Genomic DNA, 19,049 nt, shown 5'->3' with positions numbered 1-19,049 from the left:
AGAGAAGGAAAAAAATCATGCAAGACATAAATGTACTGAAGAAGCACTCCAAACTTATTCATTTTATTTTGGTTTGCTATGATTCTGGGAGCGACATAGGTGACCTCTTCCTGGTGACGCGAGAGTTCCACATGTTTTGTAAAGTATGTTTGAAGTGTAATGTCGTCGGAGATCATTTAGTGCTTAGTGAAAATTTTTTAAATCTGTCTTAGGAGACGCATAAAGTTTTTCTGTATATGCTTTAGAGAGGAATATTTTAATTTTTGTTGTTTTTTTTAAATGGTAATAGACTTTGTCTGGTCTGTTGAAAATGCGTTGTTCCACAATTATTCTGGCCTGATTTAAAAATGTAACCATTTTTTTAGAACCTCTTTTAGAAACTCCAGCTATACAGACTTATTCAAGCTCTATGATCATGTGGTGACACTGATATGTAGAGTTGTGTGTCATAATTATGGTAAGAGATTTTATAATATCTAATAATTATTATAAAATTATTTTATTTGTTGGATCTGTTCAGCCCGAGTTACTCCTGTAAGAACTTAAGCTATAGGATGTATTTTTCCTCTTGGTAATGAGTCAAACTGAACTACAGTGAAAGCACATTTCATCTAATACAAAAAGTATAAATATTGGAAATCCTTAGACTTATATGGCTCTAGGTATCCTAATATAACATCATTTGGTCTTTTAATCCGCTTTCTCAGTAACCTTATAGTGAAGCTGTAAAAACAGAAATGAAAATTAATGCTTTGTCACACAGCATCTCAGAGGACAAAAAAAAAATATTATTACACCACTACACGAACATGTCATTGCTAAAATGCTCATTTACGTTAGAGCACCGATAATTTTTTATTATTTTTTTTTTTTTTAAATAGTCCATCTTCCTACCCTAAAAATACCTCACACGTGCAGTTAATCTGTTCCCTCATGCTGTTAAATCTTTTAAATCAACCTTTTTAAATGTACACAAACACTTATGATACAAAAAAAAAGAAAAAGAAATGTAACAACCTAATATGTAACAGTGTGGAAACACAAAGCATACAGTCTGACAGACCCACCTTGTCTGCAAAATGTTGGATGATGAAGGCGCGGTTGGACATGCGAGGCTTCTCAAACAGGGAACAAGTCTTTAGGTGGGTGTTGTACAGCTTTTGAGCCCATGAGTCATCCGAACCTTTAGGCATCTGTTACAGAAAAAAAGAAACCATGAATAATGCATTTTCATCTTTTCAGAAATTACAATGTTTATTTCAGTTGTTTGATTGAACTTTTTCTTGTCATTCATTGCATACTGACAAACATACGTCCTTGCCATAATGTGAGAAATGCGTTCCCACCTCAAATGTCAACAACCTGTAAAATGACCTTGCAGAGTTTGAGAGCGACAGAGAGATAAGCTCAACAGACACAGGACAAGAAACTAGAGCCTTTAATATCACAGCTGCCACAGCATTAACTAAAACAAAGCTCAATTCTGTTTATTTCATACACGCTCAATATTTCATTCCAGTCTTACTAACATGAATGAACATAAACTAAAAACAACCTCACGTCCGCCTCTTGTTTAGTTTCACAGTGAGAAAGAAGAAAAAGAGAGCTGTGGTTAATATTTAGCTTTGGGTTTCTCAGTTTTAGGTATTGGTGACTTTAGCCTTGTGTGTGGTGGGAGGCAATGACAAGCTGCAGGCTGACGTCAAAAAATGGAAAGCAGAATGTGGGTGTGAATGAAGAAACCCACAGGCCTCTGCTTAACATGCAGCACAGGCTCAGTTTACTTTATTTTGCTTGTTTATATTCATGAGAAAGTTTATGTAAGTAACTTATGTAATGTAATTCCTTTCTTTTTCTTTAAAGATATGTAGTTGGAGAAAGTCGGTTCTTAAAAACTTTTGCATGAAGAGCAAACTGCTCAAATAGAAGACAAACGTGAAGAATGATGCAACCTAAGCAACAGAATCGCTGACCGTGATATAACTGATCTGAAATACACCGGTGAAGTAATCAATCGGTGTAGTAAACAAGATTGATCGCCTTGTAAAAATGAAACGCTCTGCTGGGAAAACTGCTGTTAAAGTAACATGTAGCACCAACCACAGCATTGCTGTATTAGGATGATGCACAAGCCAGTCCACAGAAACTGCTCGGGAACACAACAATTACCCTGTATTCACCCACGCAGTGCTAATCTAGAACCAGTGCCATGCATTTCTACAAATAAAACACTGACACCTGTACAAACTAGCACCAGCATGGGACCACAGAATTGCTAGGTTCAGAGTTCAGTGGCTAAGGGAGGGATTATCATCAGACCTAGCCCACAGATTCAACTCCCATGATTTACTTCTCACAGAACTAGCAGGAACTCTACAAATCGAATTAGCTCGAACCTAAGAAACTGCAACCAAGTATTTCAATGTTGTGCCCGTTCTGCATACACTATTTGTCGGGTAAAATAAGACATACCCTGCACTCCTCGTCCAACAGGTCCAGGATGCCCATCTTAGCTTCTATGAGGTTGATGCACGGCTGATTGTCATAGAAGTCGATCAGAGTCCAGGGGATCTGCTCCTTCATGTACTCCTCCTGCTCCAGTTTGAACACATGCTGTGCAGACAGAAACACACAGTTAGGTATTTAACTTTATTAGTATTTACAACCTTTAAATATAAGGAGTGGCCTAACAAGAGTTATGCTGCTCTTTATAAATTATTTACATTGATTTTTTTCATGTAAATTGTCCATTATTTAGTTCTATTTTTAAACTCTGAGGTTTTTCATGGAATTTGCATATTTTGTTCAGAACCACCACTGACATGCTTTTGAAGTTTGTGAACTGCCACGTTTTGATTGAGGGCAGCTATTGATCGTTTGCTTTTTGCTGCTGCTTACCATGTTGAACTGTTGCTGCAGCTTCTCATTAGCGTAGTTGATACAGAACTGCTCAAAGCTGTTGATTTCAAATGTCTCAAACCTTGTGAAGAACAAGAGTGATGTTAATGACCTGAAACACACTTTTTCACTGCTGTGTTTTAATTTGATGAGCAAACTCAGACAAATCCAGCGAAAGAATGATGCTAAAAAGCTCAGACTGATTAGCTACCCCTTTGTAACTACTACATACTTTGAAAGTACTACACAGACATACCCGTAGATGTCGAGGACTCCGATGAAGGAGTGCTGTTTAACATTTGTCACCAGAGCCTTGTTGACGTGCTCCACAATCCAGTTGAAGAGCTTGGCGTAGATATGTTTGGACAGGGCATCACGGGCATTCGTGGCCTGCAGACGAGGGAGGGGCTTGATATACGTCTCTGTGGCCGTCTTCAGCTTCCTGTGGCACAGCCACTGGGACATATCCTGGTAGGTCACGCCCACCAGCTCGCAAAACGCCATCAGGTGACGGTTGTTGGGCTACATCAGAAAGAAGAAGTTTTTATCTCCACTATCCAACACAAAAGTGATCCATCTATGATGTGGCTCCACATCACAGATGGATATGATGTGGGGCCACTAAATGCATCTTTAGGGAGGAATAAGTGGGGAAAAAAGTGGCTTTTATTAAAAAATTCTAAAACAAAAGAACAAATAGATCCCAGTGGAATTAATCCAAACAACTAAAGCTGCAGCCTCATTTCTGCCTCTACCTATTTACTAATTTTAAAGCTTCTTAGCTTGTAAGCACGTGATAGGCTCATGAATACGCAAACTGTGAATACAAGGTACCTACAGGTATAAGCAAGCAAGCTTTTGAAAAACCCCTAAAATTGAAATTCAGAACAAACTGGCTGGCATTACCATGTTCAGAGTTCCTACCGGGGGATTTAAAGCACAAGTATGAAGGATTCTTCTGTTTTCAAGGCATTCTTTAAGGAATGACCTACATCATTAAGTTTGATCAGGGATGCAAAACTCATTTTACATCAAGGGCCACATACAGTCCACTTTGATCTAAAGTGGAGCTGAACTGAGAAAGTCCCTCCTAATTACGACACTTATTTATGCAACAGCCCAATGATACACTCCCCCTTTTCTTTATGCAGTATGAAGAGTATCCTCACAGGAATAACGCTGCTGTCTGCATCTCTGTCCTTAATCTCCACATTTCCCAGATGAAGAATGGCAGCCAAAACCTGGAACAAACCCATCTGATAGGACTCATTAATACCTGCAGAGGACACACAAACACATCCCTAGGTTTTTACTTCCATTTTTTCCATACAGATTTCAACCTGCGTGTATTTTTTAGGTGTGTGAGTTACCCAGCAAGGAAAAAGCATTGCGTGTGGTGCAAAGCTCCTTGGTGTCATCCACTCCGTCGATAACGGGGCTGCGGCCCTGCCTCGTGTACAGGAAGTCATTTGCACTGCCTGAATAGAGACACAGAGGGGCAAACATGGAACAGTGAGTCTTACATTGTGCTACTTGGACACGTGTGCTACTAAAACCTCAGCCACTAACTAGGAAGGTGTGTATTACAATCATATGCTGCGACATTGTGTCCAGAATGAACTCAACGTGCAACCTTGCAACTAACCAGAGCTGCAATCCTGGTTTGCTGAACTGAAGGATCAAATAAAACAAGGACACAAAATTGTGGTCATCAAACGAATCTCATGGTCAGATTTCAGAAGATTTTCTACAGGCCCTACTACTTCTACTTTCTAAAGGCCCTGGTCTCTATTTAAGGTAATACGTCATATTCTGCTGAGCTGAAGTTTTCTGTTTTTGTTTCATTGTTATTAACAACTTATTCACTGTATCTTCCTGAGTTTAGGTAGAAATGATCATAATCTGTTTTTATTCTGTGACACTGACTCACTCAGAGTGATGCTGGGTGTTTGTTCACTGTCAGCTCAGGAGACTGATAACGTGGAAAACTCTCAGTTCTCAGAAATAAACAAAATCAAGAACGCTTCTTCTGCGTATGAGCCCAACTTTCTTACAATCGGTTTCTTTATACACACTTAACACCGAATTAGGGCATGGTCTGTTGCCTGGCAACAAGAGTCAGTGACATGACTGTGACAACCACTCCATTAACTGAGCCAGGAAGTTAGCAGGAGAGGAAAAGACAGCAGCTGCGCGTGTGTGTGTGTGTGTGTGTGTGTGTGTGTGTGTGTGTGTGTGTGTGTGTGTGTGTGTGTGTGTGTGTGTGTGTGTAGGAGATAGAAAGAGTGCCAAGTGAGTGGCAGTAAATGGCGGTGCCAGCAGAGAGTGTGTGTCCATGACTAGGATGAGCAGGTGCAGGTCCACAGTGGGAGCGCTCTATAAGGGAGCCTGATGAACCAGAGAATCAATGAGTCACAGTTCAGTTCCTACAGCAGGAACTTTGCCTGATGCATCTAAGCTGATATATCTTACTAATAATTTAGAGAAATCTCTGACTGTCCATCTATGTGTGTTTCACTCATCTCATCAACTGCTTGTCCAATCATACTAGTGCCAGACCATTACACTAACCTGAACCTATATATATCTAAACGAGATCTAGATCTTTGGGCAGGATGCTTTGCATTTGTCGTTTCATTTTTTTTTTAATGCTCTAAAACACATAAAAATCAAGAAGCAATTTCAATCTAAGCCTAATTTTTATTGCTCATTACAAAGTCAGTGACTTCTTGAGCCAATGGATTTCACCGTTCTGGCATACTGTCTACAGCAAGAGTGACTCACAAGCCGAAAAAATAAATACACTTGGGAAAGGAAATTCCCCCTGTCTGTTAAGTCATTTTAATGAAATGCTTTCACTTTACAGCATAAAGTGAAAGTCTAACCATTATGTTCCATTTGTGGGTAAGTTTCATTCACAAAAATATAACAGACGAATGAGGAAGGAAGTTAGTTCTAGTTACAGCTGGTCTTTCGTAGCCTTAAACAAAAAACAAAAAACCAAAAAACCCATAACCTTTCAGCATATTGTAAATTATGCACTTGCCTCCTCTTGCCTCATTTTTAAATGATGACTTTGTCTAACATAAGATCTTTTTTAGGCATCATCAGATTACGAGTAGAATGTAGTATATGTGCTGAAAGGGTCAGAGGAGGAAGTGAGTAGTCTGGGGTTGAATCCCAGCTGTGTACGCACGTGCTCATCTGGTGATCGGTGCTTAGAACAGGGAGCGTTTTTTTTGCCTCTCCTAGTTTTCTGTTCTGTAACATATTTACAGGAGTCCGATGCCACCACCAGCATGACTCATATTAGAGGTCTGGACTGCTTGTGAAATCTATTTGCACCTAAAATTGAAGTGAAAAAGAAAAAGATCACTCTTATGTGGCACTTAATGTTTTTTTTCATGAGGTCTAAACAAGTAACAACCTCTGGGGCTGGAAAAAAAAAATAAAAATAGCACTGAAGCGTTGAAGTGCCATAAACTGCATTTCCTCTGCTTCCTCCACTTCAAGGCTGCTTTAAAAAGTGAGTTTATCCCCACAGACGTCCATATTAAATTGCCCCACATTAAAGCATTTAAAAACATGCTTACACCCTGGTACGAAAACAGTTGCGGTCTCTATGGATAGTCTCCCCCTTCAGCGAGCGATTTATTTATTTATTTATATTTAATTAAGAGGTGTGGCCACTTTGATTGGCAAATGTACAACACAAGACTCCTGTATCCCCTGGCTGTCTTCTAGGCCTCAGCTGTGCTGGCTGAACAGTGGACTGGATTTCTCTTCTCTGTTTGTGCTATTGGTGCCTTTTGGGGCTTTTAATGGCACAGTCTGTCTAATAATACGGTTTGATTTGTGATACAGACCATCCAAGAAGTTTGTGTTTCCATTTTGGTGAAATTCTTGTTTTTTTAATACTCTATTGCTTGGCACTACTTTGCATATATTTATGTGACTGCATGCAGTTCATGCAGCTCATGAGCTTGCTAATCAAGCTAGCTAGCATTAGCTCGCAAATTAGCACTCTAACCTCTTGTCTAAATTAGGAACCTTCTGGCTTTAAAAACACTGACATTGTTAAATGCTGATGTTGAGGCTCCAAAATGTATAGTGCAAACCAACAGCTTTCTATACTTCTTGGCCTGTATACATCCATCTTTCATACAGGTCATTGGTTTGGCGCTCTCAAAATGAGTGAGACCATGATGGCAACTTTTATAAAGTCTGAACCTCTAAAGCATTTCATTAATAGCCATGTGTGTTCAGGTGCTGCAAATGAATTTAGCACTTCTACAGCTAGAGCTTTTGTATTTAATTCCATTGTCAGTATACAGTGGGGCAAAAAAAGTATTTAGTCAGCCACCGATTGTGCAAGTTCCCCCACTTAAAATGATGACAGAGGTCAGTAATTTGCACCAGAGGTACACTTCAACTGTGAGAGACAGAATGTGAAAAAAAAATCCATGAATCCACATGGTAGGATTTGTAAAGAATTTATTCGTAAATCAGGGTGGAAAATAAGTATTTGGTCACCTCAAACAAGGAAAATCTCTGGCTCTCACAGACGTGTAACGTCTTCTGTGAGAAGCTTTTCTGTCCCCCACTCGTTACCTGTATGAATGGCACCTGTTTGAACTCATCATCTGTATAAAAGACACCTGTCCACAGCCTCAAACAGTCAGACTCCAAACGCCGCCATGGCCAAGACCAAAGAGCTTTCGAAGGACGCCAGGAAAAGTATTGTAGACCTGCACCAGACTGGGAAGAGTGAATCTACAATAGGCAAGCAGCTTGGTGTGAAAAAAATCAACTGTGGGAGCAATCATCAGAAAATGGAAGACATACAAGACCACTGATAATCTCCCTCGATCTGGGGCTCCACGCAAGATCTCATCCCGTGGGGTCAAAATGATCATGAGAACGGTGAGCAAAGATCCCAGAACCACACGGGGGGACCTGGTGAATGACCTGCAGAGAGCTGGGACCAAAGTAACAAAGGTCACCATCAGTAACACACTACAACGGCAGGGAATCAAATCCCGCAGTGCCAGACGTGTTCCGCTGCTGAAGCCAGTGCATGTCCAGGCCCGTCTGAAGTTTGCCAGAGAGCACATGGATGATACAGCAGAGGATTGGGAGAATGTCATGTGGTCAGATGAAACCAAAGTAGAACTTTTTGGTATAAACTCAACTCGTCGTGTTTGGAGGAAGACGAATACTGAGTTGCATCCCAAGAACACCATACCTACTGTGAAGCATGGGGGTGGAAACATCATGCTATGGGGCTGTTTTTCTGCCAAGGGGACAGGACGACTGATCCGTGTTAAGGACAGAATGAATGGGGCCATGTATCGTGAGATTTTGAGCCAAAACCTCCTTCCATCAGTGAGAACTCTGAAGATGAAACGAGGCTGGGTCTTCCAACATGACAATGATCCAAAACACACCGCCCGGGCAACAAAGGAGTGGCTCCGTAAGAAGCATTTGAAAGTCCTGGAGTGGCCTAGCCAGTCTCCAGACCTCAACCCCATAGAAAATCTGTGGCGGGAGTTGAAAGTCCGTGTTGCTCGGCGACAGCCCCAAAACATCACTGCTCTCGAGAAGATCTGCATGGAGGAATGGGCCAAAATACCAGCTACTGTGTGTGCAAACCTGGTAAAGACCTATAGTAAACGTTTGACCTCTGTTATTGCCAACAAAGGTTATGTTACAAAGTATTGAGTTGTATTTTTGTTATTGACCAAATACTTATTTTCCACCCTGATTTACGAATAAATTCTTTACAAATCCTACCATGTGGATTCATGGATTTTTTTTTCACATTCTGTCTCTCACAGTTGAAGTGTACCTCTGGTGCAAATTACTGACCTCTGTCATCATTTTAGGTGGGGGAACTTGCACAATCGGTGGCTGACTAAATACTTTTTTTGCCCCACTGTACATATATGTATATACATATACGTGTGTGTGTGTGTGTGTGTGTGTGTGTAACGTGTATCTGACCGACTTACTTAGCTTCAGAGCCTTGAACTCAGGCAGATGTGCAGATGCACAAAGCTGATAGAAGATATGATAATTTCTCTCCTCGTCCGCCTGGAAGAAAGCAGAAAGATCATATCTGATTAATCAATAAGATATTATATTTCTTAATTAATAATGAATAAAATGGTTTAATATTAATGTTCACTAAATTAGTTAATCATCATTCAGATATGTTTTTTTTTACTTTTTTACAGCTAACATTCATGGGACAAGAAAAATCAGCTGCTTGTTTCTTTACATACTGCTTTACAATTATACAGTTTGACAGTTTGACAAATGTGAGGAACGTAATCACGTTTCTCTGCCAACATCCTCATTCCTCAGTAGCATTGTCTATAATAACTGTGTGTGTGTGTGTGTGTGTGTGTGTGTGTGTGTGTGTGTGTGTGTGTGTGTGTGCGCATGTGAGAGAGAGGGAAAGTGAGTGAGTGAGATAGAGAGAGAGAAAATGTTTCTTTTTCCAGGCAATAAATGTCCTTGTTCTTTTATCATCTAGATGCCACCCTACAGGTTTCTCCAGTAAGAAAACACACCCACTAAATATATAAGAAAGAAAGATAACAGCTTATATAAGAGAAAAACTCTATTTATAGAATATTTAAAGACAGTATTCAGTAAACTTTTATGAGGTATTATGAAGTATTTCCCTGAATGTGCCCATAAAAATGAAATGAAATCCTTATTTGAAATGAGCTGGCCAATCTCTAGTCCAGGATCATCTGCTCGGGTATGTTGAGACAGGTTCCAGTATGGCTGCTATTTTGAATTTTGTGAAAAGTGGTCTGGAAGTTTAATTCAGACCACTTACACTGTGTGCACTGTGATTTTGCCATGAACATCAAACTTACAAAGCTTACATACACAACAAAAGTCAACTTCACACAAAACTGATTTGACTTTTGTGCGCAAGGTCACTGCTCATCTGATCGGACTCCACAGTTTCCAAACCCAGTGGTCAGCCAGCCCAGACAAAGAGATGGAAGGAATAGGAAAGGAGGAAAGGAGTGCCGTGCTGTCACCCAGTGTGACAGATGAGCAGTAAAGGGACGGGTTTACTTGGTTTCCTTTGTCTTTGTGAAGGAGGAAATGATTGTTGCATACCTATTCTGTACTTACAGGGCAAGTTTTTCATGATCCCCACTAATGATGTTACGTAGCACAAGCTGCTGAGGAGTGACTGCATTACAAAGAGTACCATCCTCCTGTGTAACAGCATTTCACAGTCTACCCATTGTATCACTACAGCAGGGTTAATGTTACATAAGCTGTAGGATCAATGATTGAGACTTTACTACTCAAGTGATGATATTATTAAAATCCTTCCAGTGAGTTTTTTTGAAGGGCCTGACTTTTTTACTGCCAGTGCAGTTTTCTTATGAATGACCTGAAGAATGTTGCTGTAACTCTAGCAGGGCAACAGCTTTCATTATAATGCTGTAAAGGCCGACAACAAGCTTTTCCCCAAAGCACCCCTAATATTAAGGAAGCAAGCTAACGACAAGATGCTCACGCAGAACAAAGCAAAAGTGATGCTCAAAAACATTCAGGAAATTCAGAGTAGAAACTGAAAATGTCTAAAGGTTAACTTTTGAGCATTAATTTGTGACTGCTGAAAAAAAACGTAATGAGGGAACGAATCAGTACACAGAACAACAAACACAGCATAGGCTTATCTTGTGCACTCACCTGAAATACCACTCGCGATTTCTCCAGCAGATATGTTCTCATGTTGGCACCGATGATACGGTAACGGTTGTCAAAGCCGATCTCGATGTATTTCCCAAAGCGACTGCTGTTGTCATTTCTGGTGGTCTTTGCATTTCCGATGGCCTGGGTAAGAGAAGACAGACACAACCAACAATCATCACAAAGTGCGTCTTTAGGAGAGGCTATGCAGATAACCACAACTGGTCCGTGCACTGTAAATGCAAAGAGTCTGTGCATTTGGATAGTGGAAGAACCCCAATCATGTTAAGAGTGCTCAGAGTTTGACTGGGTAGATATTAGAGCAGCAAGGAAACACAAGAAAAGAAAATATACAGCAGAGTGAACGGTCATTTTTACTGTGGTTAAAACAGGAAAAAACACATTTATCTTACAACCTGGAGAACCCAGTACTAGATGCAAAGTATACCTGTTATAAAACTGCATCCTCCACCACTTTTGATGGTTCCTAAGCGCAGCATCATTACTAAAGAGGCCAGTAAGTACAGTAAGGGCTGAATGTTGATCCCTGATTAATTATGTATTGCAACATATTTGTGATCATCGGAAAGGAGGTACTATCTAGCAATTTCCACAAAAAGCTGACAACTGGTGTATTATTATTATCATCATCATCTCCTATGTGTCTCTTGTTGACAGCTTCTTTCAGGTTTTCATTTTGGCCTCACAGTTCTGCAGATGACTCCATTTAGATGACATTCTGGTGAAAATATGTACATTAAAAAATAGTGTTAGGCTTAAAAGGCTAAATGACACTTTTCTACAGTTGTGCACATATAACTTCAAAAAAAGCAACTGCTGTCATGTCAAGTAAGTTAAGGTACAAAGTAATGTCTGAAGCTGGAAAACAACATTACTGTGACAGTGTCAGCGAACTGATCCGTCTGAATGTTACAGAGTTGATGATCTGATTTGCGTCTTCTGATTGGTGGTGTTGTGGACATGTAGCTTTTTTTGTGATGAACAGAAGTGACTTTGAGAGGTTTCTGCCAGGAAACCATGTTTTGGAGGAGGCTCAGCGTGGGATTTAGCACACACATTTTCTAGGTTTTCACAGAGGCGGCTTTTAGAGGCTCTTGCATCTAAACTCTTCTTTTCTTTTGACTGATATTGCTTTTCTTTTTTTACCCCATAACGCCACAATGAGTTGTACCAGGTGTTAATCAGTAGGCAGGTTTTGTTACCTTCTGATAGGAAACAGCTAAGCTGGCTCTATCTGACTGCTGGCGACGTCAGTTCTCTCATCCTAAAGGCTGATGTACAACTTGCACATAAAGACCAAAGTTTCTGTATTATGTTCATCTTACTCTAAAACCAAAACAGTACATCAAGCTCTCAATCAGCCATATTGATGTAAATAGACCATTGAAGCTGCCCAGAGACAAAACAAAGTTAAGAACCAGCTCCGTTAAATGTAGTTAAATTGTGGGTTCTTGTTGAATTAAGGTCAAACACAGTCTTTCACTGCAGACAGAGGGACTTTTATCAGAGCAGGTATTCCAATTTCTGCCTGCATCAGCCAACACGTACAAACACCTCGTTCAAACACTCTCCCTCTGTCACGAACACAAACAAACACACACAGGTTCTGTGAAATCGATGCAACAATCTACTCTGCATCCAGGCTGAAGTGACATCACCGCAGCAAAAGAAGAAAGCTCTCTATTCATTCTGTCAGCCTGTTCCTGATTGGCTGAAGGGGAGAGCAGCAGTGGTCGAGGAGAGTGATGTTAGCAGACGGGTAGGAAAGAACGGATAAGGTGGGGGAAGGGGTGGGTTAAAGGAGTGGCATAAGGGGCAGAAAAGAGCTCTGCAACCTTCCTGGACTTATGAGTCCATGGGAACAAATACACAAACAAGCACACTTAAGGATAAAACCTGTGTTATCACAGCACAGAGCAGCCTGAGGCCACAGTCTGGTGAAGAAACAGAACAAAATAGTGTGTAAAGACAAGTAAGAATGAAAGCAAGGAAGAGGAGAGGCCCTTTTCCACCACAATTTCCACAAGAGGATTTTTCTTTTTTGCGTGACCACAGTGAAAACCTCCCTGACAGGACTTCTGTCTAAGACTTTTTTCAGGGGAGAAAGACGTACCTACTCTGGGAAGTAGCCCAGAAAAACGTTTGGGTGAGGCTTAAAGCTGAAGACAACCATTTAAATTACAAACAGATGAAAAGTAAAAATTGAAATTGGAAAATGATGGCAGCTTTAAACTTACTGTTCAAAGAGAGTGAAAGAGAATGGGACAACAAACGGCTGTGGGTGACCGAGGAAGAAAGTGAATGAACAGTATATAAGAAGTAGTAAATAAGAGAAATAAAACACTATTTTTGTGATTCATATAAAATAGATACAAATCGCTAATAAATACACCATATTCATATCTCCACATATACCCAAGGGAAGGTGCTTTTTCTAAATGAAGAGAAGGCTTCTTCCAGTCTGCTGTCAATGCTTGATGTGTGTAAGTGCGGCCATCGCACTGCCCTGAAGCTCTGATGCAGACTGAAAAGAAAAGACAGACGCAGACAGCCGAGATACAACCTGGCTGTTACGTGCGTAAAAACAGCTGTCAGGACTAATTTGCCTAAGCTTCACAGGTCTTCACTGCAGTAGAAACACAGACAGACAACAACAATCTGAAGGAAAATTTTAATCCCTGAAAAAAAAAAGTTTTGGAGAGACAAAGATTCGAATAATCTAAACAGGAAAATTCTTGTTATGAAGGGGAAGGAACCTAGCTTCCAACGATAAACTTAAACTTTGTAAGACTGTAGTGCCGAAGCACAACGTGTGTTTTGATCTGTAATTTTAAGTATACAGGTTAGACAAGGTCACGTTTAAGTTATTTAACAAAGTCTAAGTAGTTCTTCTTCCCCATCATCTCCAAGTGCTTGCTCCCAAAGGATCATCTGATCATGGTGTTTATTTTCTTACTATTACAAAGTCCTCACCTTACAAGGTAAAATGCTGTCAAATGACTGGTGTTGTGAACCACCACTATATAAACAAAAGTGAATTTAATTAAATAGAAAACAGGTGAACGATCAGGATCGAGTCCTCACCTCCATGATGGGGTTGGAAGCCAAGACTTTCTCCTCCACATTGGCCTCACTGGCTGAGCCGCTGACCGTAGCAAAGTATCTCATGGCGTATTTGGCTGACACCGTCTTTCCTGCACCAGACTCCCCGCTTACAATAATCGACTGGTTCCTCTCATCCCTGAAATTAAAAAACGAAACAAAACAGCCTTTATAGTTCATGCATAACGATGCCGATAAAGTACAGTTTGTAGATTACAATATAGTATTGGGATCATATGGATGTTTTTTTTATGTCACTAAATGAAACGATAACACAGGTCTGCAACCAAATAACTGCACAGGATTTTTTGAGTGTTTCAGATTTTTACTCACTGAAACCAGGAAATATTTTTTAAATTCCATTTTTCCAGGTTTTCTTGCAAAACTCATATTTTTAGTTTAATTAAGCATACAATTTCCCTTTTTAAACTGAAATCGGGTATCTTATACTTGAGTCAAAAAAAACCATATCCAATAATGATTTCTCACATTAATTTAATATTTCTAAGAGCAAGAATCAAGTGAAATGAAGCAAAAGTGTGTTCAGAGGAGCATCGAAGAGAAGAAGAAAAGGTTTCACAGACAAAAATAGTAAATGTAGTGTTAAACATAATCACAAAGGAATCGGTTTTTTACTTCTTTGTTCAATTATAAGAAAAATTATGCATAGTTAATTGTAATAAAATACATGACGGAGGGAAATGGAGATCATTTTTGGATTCAGCACCCTAAAAATCATCAAATTTACCAAAAATATCCCATGCAGCTGATTTCTTTTTTGCAGACCAGTGTAATTAAGAGAATGGAAACAGTTGGATGCAAATTGCTACAGCTTTCAGTCCAAATTAAATATAGTTTCATAATTAAAAGTGTGACACACACAATTTCAGGAGCCAGATAGGAAGTGTCACATGCTATCATCATCAATACTTTTTCAGCCTGCTGACAGAACAAGCATCGCAGGTCTGTACACTTTAATGTATCTGCAGGTCACTTTCCTTGTTCTATGCATGAGACATAATCCTTACATACTGCTACTTCCTAAGGCATCACCTTTCTTCTGTAGTTCCAGTTGCAGATCCTACTCCACCTCCAGCCACCGTTTATCCTTTTTGCAGGCTTTAAGGGAAGTTTAATTTCACTCTGATTTGAGTTTACATACATTTAGTTTCACTTCAATCAGTCTCAAACATATTGCATCAGTTAGGACTCTGAAGCTTTGTGCAAATTTCACTTGAATAAGAACTTGAATAGAATACTAACCTACAGACTTACCCTAGTTTACAATAAACATATGATTATTTAATGATTATAATATAAAGAGGATTGCAACCATGAGATAGTGGACATGTTTGTGGCTGCTGCCTCTGGCCCTCCTTCACTGCCCTGTGGTCTGAGTAAACTTAGTGCAACATCCTGTCAATATTCAATGTGTTAATGATATGAGCCCCCACCAGGAGAGTGCAAAGATCTACTAGTTGGCTCCTGCAGAGAGTCTTTGTGGGCTACGCATGTGATTAAAATAAGAGAGGGAGAGTCAGTGAGACCACCGTGTGGCTATTTCTGGCTCCGCTTTGACCTACAAACTCTAATGAGAGAGGCAGGGCTGAGCAACAGGGAGACTTCAACCAAGCCTGCTCAGGTAACACACACATGCTCAGACAAACCTGGCCATCTGCTTGTAAGCTTCCTCTGCTACAGCGAAGATATGTGGGTCCATGTCGCCCATGTTCTGACCGCTGTAGGCGTTGATGATATCTGTTCCATAGATGGGCAGCGTCTCGTACGGGTTAATGGCCACAAGCACGATTCCTACGACGCGAGGAGAAAAAAACGGAAGAATGAGCTGAACAGCAGCAAGACCACATAAAGAGGAATTATGCTGTTATGATGATAAATGATTAATATAGTTAATTATCTTTTTATCTCATGTGAACTGAATTTGTCTTACAATAATAGCAAACATGTCTTGAGTTTATCAGTGAGGATAATGGAATAAAGTAGCTAAAATGCTGAAGGCAGACAAAGCTTGTTTATTTAAATTAATAAATCTTCCATTATTAAGGTGATTAAAATAAGCTGAGAAATAAAGCTTATATTACTTTCAGCTTTAAAAAGGAACTCTGTGACAATTCAATATTTATCCCTTCAATGACACCATTACTTAACGCTGTAATTTTAAACTTGCAAACATACAGTCTGGCATCTTTGATAGACGAAGCACCTGCTTACCGCAGTAAGTGTAGATAAGCTTCGAGTCGATGAAGCGGACTTTGAGGTTGTGCAGCACTGCTGGCTCGTGGAGGTAGCTGAGCGCTGTGAGGTCATTCTCGCCCACCAAAATGTCAGGATTTCGCAGGTAAGGCAGGTTTTTTGTCTTAGGGTCCAGCTTGTGCTCAATGTTCTGAGGACGACCACAAGAACAGGACTTAATCAAGAAACAGCACATTATTCAAAATATGGCACAACAAGGTATTCGTTTTATTAAAAGATGGTGGATTGGTACAAAATCCTGGGTTAAAATATTAAAATGAGACTTTAGATTTGTTAGAACTTGCAGAAAAACATTCACCCATCTTCTACTCGTCACCAAGGTCCAGGTCACAGGGGCAGTGATGCCCAAACCTACTTCTCTCCAGCTACCATTTCCACCTGTTATGGAGGGATACCGCAATGTTTCCAGCCCAGCAGAGCTGCAACATCCCTCCAGTGTGTCCTGGGTCTGCCCAGAGGTCTCCTCCCGGTTGGACATGACCCAAACAACTCACCCGGGAGGAATCCTAGTCAGATGCCTGAACCACTTCGACTGGCTTCTTTTGATGTGGAGGTATGTCAGCTCTACCCTGTCTCACCAATGACTCGTCAAAAGCTTGTCATCCAAACTCTGAGTCCAGACAACCTCATTTGGACGTCTGGGTTCAGTTAAAAAAACGAAGACACAAATATTCGACTAGGACTAAAAAAAAATGAAGGGACTCGAGCGATATAAGCTATATTACAAGATTTACAGCACTTAAATGTGCTGTTTCTAACCATAATAAGGAACTACCAGCCAAGTAGATTATTTGGTTCTATACAATACAATGTCACCATTAAACTCACTATGCCCACTGATCAAATGATGAGAAGAGAACATGTTTTTTAACCCACTGCTAAAAGGAGAAAAGATCTGCTTTGCTAACATCAAACTAAATTAAGTCCTGCAATAAAATCCACTCAGAGATTTTATCTTTAAACTGTTTCCATGCTGCTGTTTTCTGTCTGGGGCTTTCTGAAGAGATCAGATCATTTATATAACCACTAACAGAGGTCCACGCTAACAGGGTATTTGAACACTATTTCATATCCACGTTCTCAGAAATGTCATGAGACAGGCTACTGATTTTCCACCGCTCAAAGCTTGAGAGTATAAATGTTGTTTTCATTTTCGCTCCCCTCTTTCTGTGTGAAAGCTTCTGCTGCTCGCTCCTTTTATATCTTTGTGAGATGGATGTACTGTATTTCAGATACTTGTCTGATAAGGATATTTGGTTCGGTAAGAGGAAATCTTCAGGAAAACAATATCAAGATTGAGACAGATTAGCTACATCTTTCACAGAATAATTGAGTTATTATGATCAGCAGAGGTCATCTAACACACATGAGCATATTGCACCAAAGCTGTATAACTATTCAATTTAATCAAAATCAGAATTCTTATCATTTTGCATATTTTAATTGCTTTTTGGAAGAAAAAAAAAATTAGTTTCGGTTTGAGTGGATTTGCTCATTTAATTTTTTGGGGTTTTTTTGAAAATGCTTTGTTTTAGTGTCGACTTTAGTCTTGTTAATTAGTTAATTTGGAGGGTATACGGAGGGTAGGTGACTCAAAAACAACAACATCTGCCTCATCAGACAGAAGACGTCTTCTATACATTTATCTTATTTTTATATTTTTTCTAAGTCTGGTTTTGAATTGAGTTATTTCATTTTACTGAAAGAGGTTTTTGCACCTATTTTCATTTTTAATTTATTTTTACTCAGCTATAGTAACCTTGGCTAACCTGGATTGTTACTACTTTTATGGCAGCGTAAAGCCCAGGGATAGGTAGTTTGTGACATTTAGCTTGAACAAAAAGGAAAAAACCTCATGAACCTCCATCTGACCTTTACTGACACCCAAAATCTGTTGATTGTTCTTTGGCACTTTTCAACAAATTAAATTTTAAATGTTTGAAGTTTTAGCGATATTAAGCAGCTGAGAAGCTAAACAGAACAAAACCTTTATCCTATTCTTCATGCCCATCATAAAAACAACAAATTTTGGAGCATCTTTTGGATGAATGATGCTTCATCTCCACAGACTTGGAGAATCGATACTAAGATGTGTTGAAGCTGTTCTGATAGGAAGCAGAGGCTCAACACACTCGAGACACTTTATGTTGGTGTTTCTTTCGATTTGTTAATAGTCTGTGTTTTTAAATATGACTGCATAAATCTTAAATCACTACGGGCAATATAGTAAATGGTTCAGCCACTATCAGGCATTCATTTAAATGAGTGCCTCATGGTAAGGAATAGCTTCATGCTGGTAGCTGTTTTTATTCTAAGCCAACAAATTAAATGTACTGAGATACATTAAAAATGCTCCACGGGGCATCTTTGCTTCTGCTACATCTCATTAGTGGTTATTGGTTTTATCATTAGCGCTCTCCATAAAGGAATCCTGCAGAGAGACAGAAAAACCAAGAGAAAGAAGAGGGGGGGAAAAACAAAGAGGAAGAGGCTGTTTCTTCCCCCACCCTGCTCCTCTTCTTATCATCCTCACCTTTCCATCTTCCAGCATGAGCTGCAGGGAGACATCTCCACTTTTGTAGTCCTTGGTGAGCTCAGCAGACTTCCACACCTCCTCTACATCAGGTATCCAAACCCGAGCACACTGAGACACAGAAAAACACACACAAAAAACAAAAACAGATAAAGTTAGAAACCAGACATGTTATTTCACATCAGGTACACAATAAAGTGCTTTAATACTTGCATAAAAACTGCAGAGATGCTGCTGCGTTTATAGTATTAAACACAGGACCGTTTCTATGGACATCCAAATTTCTATCGTTTTCCCAGCCATGATTTTTAAATGAAATTATCCATCCATCCATCTATCACAGGGTCGCCGGGGGGTGCTGGAGCCTATCCCAGCTATTGTAGGGCAAGAGGTGGGGTACACCCTGGACAGGTGGCCTGTCTGTCACAGGGCTAACACAGAGAGACAGACAACTATTTACACTCACATTCATACCTATGGGCCATTTCTATGT

The 19,049-nt window shown here is 39.9% G+C and overlaps 1 protein-coding gene across 5 annotated transcripts in view; it reads right to left on the bottom strand.

Annotated features, from left to right (window-relative positions):
- myo5aa (myosin VAa) overlaps window positions 1-19,049 on the bottom strand; it is a 63,780-nt gene that overhangs the window by 28,852 nt on the left and 15,879 nt on the right. For all 5 annotated transcript variants that reach the window (XM_085383466.1, XM_085383597.1, XM_085383540.1 and 2 more), the window contains exons 2-13: window positions 18,557-18,667; window positions 15,982-16,153; window positions 15,417-15,561; window positions 13,732-13,888; window positions 10,627-10,770; window positions 8,910-8,991; window positions 4,269-4,376; window positions 4,068-4,174; window positions 3,155-3,420; window positions 2,899-2,980; window positions 2,473-2,613; window positions 1,068-1,193 (exon numbers count right to left, since the gene is read on the bottom strand). In XM_085383466.1, the coding sequence (XP_085239592.1) occupies window positions 1,068-1,193; window positions 2,473-2,613; window positions 2,899-2,980; window positions 3,155-3,420; window positions 4,068-4,174; window positions 4,269-4,376; window positions 8,910-8,991; window positions 10,627-10,770; window positions 13,732-13,888; window positions 15,417-15,561; window positions 15,982-16,153; window positions 18,557-18,667 (1,641 nt within the window). The remainder of the gene's footprint in view (window positions 1-1,067; window positions 1,194-2,472; window positions 2,614-2,898; window positions 2,981-3,154; window positions 3,421-4,067; window positions 4,175-4,268; window positions 4,377-8,909; window positions 8,992-10,626; window positions 10,771-13,731; window positions 13,889-15,416; window positions 15,562-15,981; window positions 16,154-18,556; window positions 18,668-19,049) is intronic.

The sequence above is a fragment of the Rhamphochromis longiceps genome, linkage group LG1 (genome assembly GCF_057381845.1).
Source record: "Rhamphochromis longiceps isolate RC_006_pf linkage group LG1, R_longiceps_female_GT1.1, whole genome shotgun sequence".
NCBI lineage: Eukaryota > Metazoa > Chordata > Actinopteri > Cichliformes > Cichlidae > Rhamphochromis > Rhamphochromis longiceps.
This window is presented reverse-complemented; position numbering and strand designations above follow the sequence as displayed.